Genomic DNA, 4,629 nt, shown 5'->3' with positions numbered 1-4,629 from the left:
TGATATTGTAAATGTAACAACTTGTCCCACAGTGGGGTAAGTTGTTACAATTTATCTACTGATAGAAAATCTTAATTTTCAGTATTTAAAGATATAGATACAAATTAGAAAAAAATTGACTATCTACGTAAAGATATACTTGAAGTAATGCATAGGTATTCATTAATTTAAATGTATACATTAGTACAGAAAAAATTGCTATCAAAAATTGTAACAACTTGTCCCAGTCTCTACGTATAAAAATTGAGATTTTTATCATTTATTTTATAATACATTTCCATATATTTTTATCAGAGCACAGGTTTAAAAAATACTACTTATATTTATTAAAATAACTTATGATCCAGATAGTAAACCATTATCAAATTTGTCGTATTATTTTTAAACGTAATTTAGGATAATTTGTAATTTTTTCATAATTTTGTTATTATTTTGAAAATATGTATAAAACATTCTTAAGCAATTGGAAAGCATATCGATACAAATTTTTTTTTAATTGACTATCTATTAGGTGTTAAACTTAATTCCTGCCGTTTTTCGTCTCCAAAATTGATTTATTTCGAAAGGAAATACCTTAATCAAAGTATTATTAATAAAGTATTATTAATTAGTAATAAAATAGAAAATGGAGGAAATTACTTTGATTAAGGTATTCATTCATCTTCCCTTCGAAACAAATAAATTTTGGAGACGAAAAACGGCAGGAATTAAGTTTAACACCTAATAGTAAGAATCGGTTGTTCAATCTTTGGATAAACTACGTGATAATTTATCTGATGGATAAACAAAAAAGTAAAAGAATAAGAAAATAAGAGAGTAAGAGGATAAGAGAGTAAGTCAAAATTTATCGAAAGATGGAACAACCCCCTACCCTTAAAGATGTATTTAAATCAATATATATAATTTCATTGATTTAAATGTGTACAATATTAAAGAAAAAAACTTATTGTCCCACATTTATCCCACGTACACAACCAATAGGAAATAAAAGCCTTTAACGATCGAAGCTGGGTCTTAAATGCTTAAATAATTCAATACTGAATATGTCATTATGAAAATTGCGCGCCAAATTGATTATTTGTACTTCTAAAACGCAATCCCGACAAAACTATAATAATAATATAATACTCATCAAATTATTACTACTATAATTCTGTCAGAATTATATTTTAAAAGCTCGAAAAATTGATTCGGCGCGTAATTTTCAATATGACAAATGTAATATTGAATTATTTAAGTATACTTAAATTATTTTAAAGCTCCAGCTTCGATCGTTAAAGATTTCTTTCCTATTGATTAAGTATATACATTGGTCCGAATAATAATTCTGACAAAAAATTGTATAACAATTAATCCGATATCCTCTATAGCAATTACAATTTAATCTGCAAGTATAAAATGTTTTGTGATTTTGTCTAGACAACTAGACATTGATAACAGAAACGAATGATTTGATTATAAACGTTTTAATCTGTATTCTAGTGTTAATCTTACACTCGACATTATTTATAGGTTTTCCATTTCCGATACTTTGGACGTCCGCGAAATCCAGACAGCTGGACACCGGATTTATCGCTCAACCTGTAAAAACGTGAATCCGCATCAAAGCAAGAGCGCGTCCCAGTAATTCTGGTAAAACGCATCTCCCGAATTGCGGAATCTACCTTATCGCAAAGTTTTCTTTTCCCTTTTTTGGATAGGATCAAATTTAACGGCGTCAAACCTATACTGTTAACTATTCTGAATTGCATATTTCACTGATCGACGGACATTGTTTATCTTGCAATTCGACAGTTTTCTTTGATAAATAAAAATAATCGTTTTTATTTTACTCTTTCATTATATGTGTGCTCAGTATTTCAATTCTTTTAAACGTTACAAATGACACATATGTATATGTATACAATTAGAAATTTATCATTATCGTATTCTATTAATCTTTTATTCTTTATACATATACGTATATAGTGAGTACAAATATTATAAATTATATGGTAAATTTAATGTTTCTACTAAGACTCTTCAATAAAATTTGCACAATATGTGCCTAATCACAAAATATTTAAAAAGAATAAAAGAAATATTCAGTTGTCATCAATTCTGTGGAAAAAAAGCGTGTCGTATATTATCAATTCTGAGTTAATTTTCAAATGCAAAAAGAATTCTTCTCACAACTTTTCAAAAAAAGAGAATTCTTTTTGCAACTCAAAATGAACTCAGAATTTATGACGTACGACTGAATTCTTTTCGAACTCTGTGCTTTCTGGATAATGACATTGCTATAATGTACAGGATGTCCAGTAAAGATCATAACGCTTAAGAGTAGGTTCCTGAATTTCATCATTTTGCTTTTAGCTCAAGAGAATAACTAATTCAAGTAATTCAATCCCGTATTAGTATCCGCTCTAGGAATTCTAAGAATTCTAGGAATTCAGTAGCAAGAAAAGTTAGCCTAAAGGAATAAAGCGAATAATACATTTAATAATTCGCCTTTAATAATAATATGTTTTGCAAATCAACAGGAGCAATATATTCAGTATTTTATTATTTAAAGTACAGCAACACAGGTAGATTACTATAGATTATATTAAGGAAAATATATTGAATAAAGGTTGTATCAGTCAGCACTATATAATCAAGGCTTGTATATAAAGTGGCAGAACGGATTAATCTTATAACGAAAGGTTAATCTTATAACGAGCAACATATAAATCAAAAGCGAAAATCTACAAGCGAATATGAGGTAGACGATTTAATTATAATGAAGAATTTTGACATACTTAATCGGTATGTCTAACAAGCTGAAATCGATCTATAGATCCATAAATGACTGAAACAATTGTTATGGTTTGAGCGATGTACAGAAATTCCAGCTCTTTCTTAACGACCAATTCTAAGATGTTTGGGAAAATGTGCAAACATAAAATCTTGGCGTAGAGCTAAACCCAGGCCCCAGACATTCCCATAGTTCCGATGGCTACTTAATGTCACCGTGACGCTAGGAACATCCAGCGTGCTAAATATATATATATATTAGGTGTTAAACTTAATTCCTGCCGTTTTTCGTCTCCAAAATTTATTTGTTTCGAAGGGAAATACCTTAATCAAAGTATTATTAATAAAGTATTATTAATTAGTAATAAAGTAGAAAATGGAGGAAATTATTTTGTTTAAGGTATTCATTCATCTTCCCTTCAAAACAAATCAATTTTGGAGACGAAAAACGGCAGGAATTAAGTTTAACACCTAATATGTATACGTTGTTTAACACTTGTAACAACGGTAACCACTAGATTCGCAACACACAGGATCACGGACTTTCGGAGATCGAAGATAGCGAATAAACGGGATAACAAAACCGACATCACCGACACCACCGACATAACCTAATCGAAGTAAATGACGTAAACATGCAGAATGCACATGAGTCGTAATATTAAGTTGTTATTGCCATCTGGTGGTTTGGTGACATTAAGTGGTCACGTAAAACTCAAGAAATGAATGGGAATGTCAGGGGGCTGGCTAAACCTACAGTTGTAGAAGACCATGGTTGTGACGAATTAAGACGGCCGGAGATGTAAGGAAAGATAAAGTAAATAAGTTCGAAATGTGCGTAATTAATTGAAATCAAAACCCACGGGTTGATAGGCACAAGGCATCAAGATTGGATGTTCATTTGTTAATCACGAGTTAGTCGTTAATGGCGAATTCAGTGAGCCGATCAGACGATAGTGAACACGTTATGCCTATTACACACTGGACGTGATAAGCGACGAGCGATATCCAATGAAAATTCTGCTTTTTCGCATATGACAATGTAAAGTAAAACTCTTATTAGATGTCACTCGTCATTTGTCGCTTATTGCGTCTAGTGTACAGTAGACATTAGAAGGAAGAATCTCTATATTTTGTACGATAATAAACTTACATTTACCTTCTATAATTGTCTACTATCCTTACACTGCTTATATAATATAATTATTAATATAAATCTTTTTTTTCGTTTGAAAAACTTACTATTTAAGTAATAAATTTAGAAAATTCTCTATTAACATGATGTTCAATTTTGATTGCAGTTTCCATAATGGGCCCACACGGCTCAGTATCGCCATGCGGCAAAGTATGGCAAAGGATCCTGTGGCTCCCGTCTTATGGGAACCCCATTTAGATGCCCTAGACCGGCGAATAAACATTGTTCTACAAGCCGTCCGTGACTGTATTACCCGTGAAAACTCTTCGCAACAAATCGTCCACAGCGATAAAATTGATTCGAAATTATAGCTTTCACACAAGCGAGTTTAGAATAAATAATCGTGATGTAAAAAATGTAAAGAAATCTTTTTTTCCTTCTCTGGCTATTTTTTCCTTCTTCTGGTTTCTTTCAAATATCTTTATATAAAAATTCTTTTAAAAAATGTCTTTTATTTCTTCTTTCTCGTTATTGTATATCTTCAAAATAATTTTTTCATTTGTTAATATATTTACATTATACATATAAGGTGTTTAAAAAAACCATTTACCATTTATATGGTAGATAGTATATACACCATACTAAGTGAAAAAACCTTAATGAACATAAATCGAGAGTTCAATCGTTTCTGAGATATAAACATTTTTGTATGTTAGCAT

The 4,629-nt window shown here is 30.4% G+C and overlaps 1 protein-coding gene across 2 annotated transcripts in view; it reads left to right on the top strand.

Moving 5' to 3' along the window:
* LOC108763969 (extracellular serine/threonine protein CG31145) overlaps positions 1 to 4,338 on the top strand; it is a 176,366-nt gene extending 172,028 nt beyond the window's left edge. Inside the window, exons 7-8 of one of the 2 annotated variants that reach the window (XM_018511935.1) lie at positions 1,513 to 1,632; positions 4,077 to 4,151. In XM_018511935.1, the coding sequence (XP_018367437.1) occupies positions 1,513 to 1,627 (115 nt within the window). In that variant the 3' untranslated portion in view covers positions 1,628 to 1,632; positions 4,077 to 4,151. Of the gene's footprint in view, positions 1 to 1,512; positions 1,633 to 4,076 lie in introns of both variants that reach the window. The other variant, XM_018511938.1, reaches the window with a different exon arrangement.
* The last annotated feature ends 291 nt before the right edge of the window (positions 4,339 to 4,629 follow it).

Source organism: Trachymyrmex cornetzi, unplaced genomic scaffold (genome assembly GCF_001594075.2).
Source record: "Trachymyrmex cornetzi isolate Tcor2-1 unplaced genomic scaffold, Tcor1.1 scaffold39, whole genome shotgun sequence".
Lineage (NCBI taxonomy): Eukaryota > Metazoa > Arthropoda > Insecta > Hymenoptera > Formicidae > Trachymyrmex > Trachymyrmex cornetzi.
This window is presented reverse-complemented; position numbering and strand designations above follow the sequence as displayed.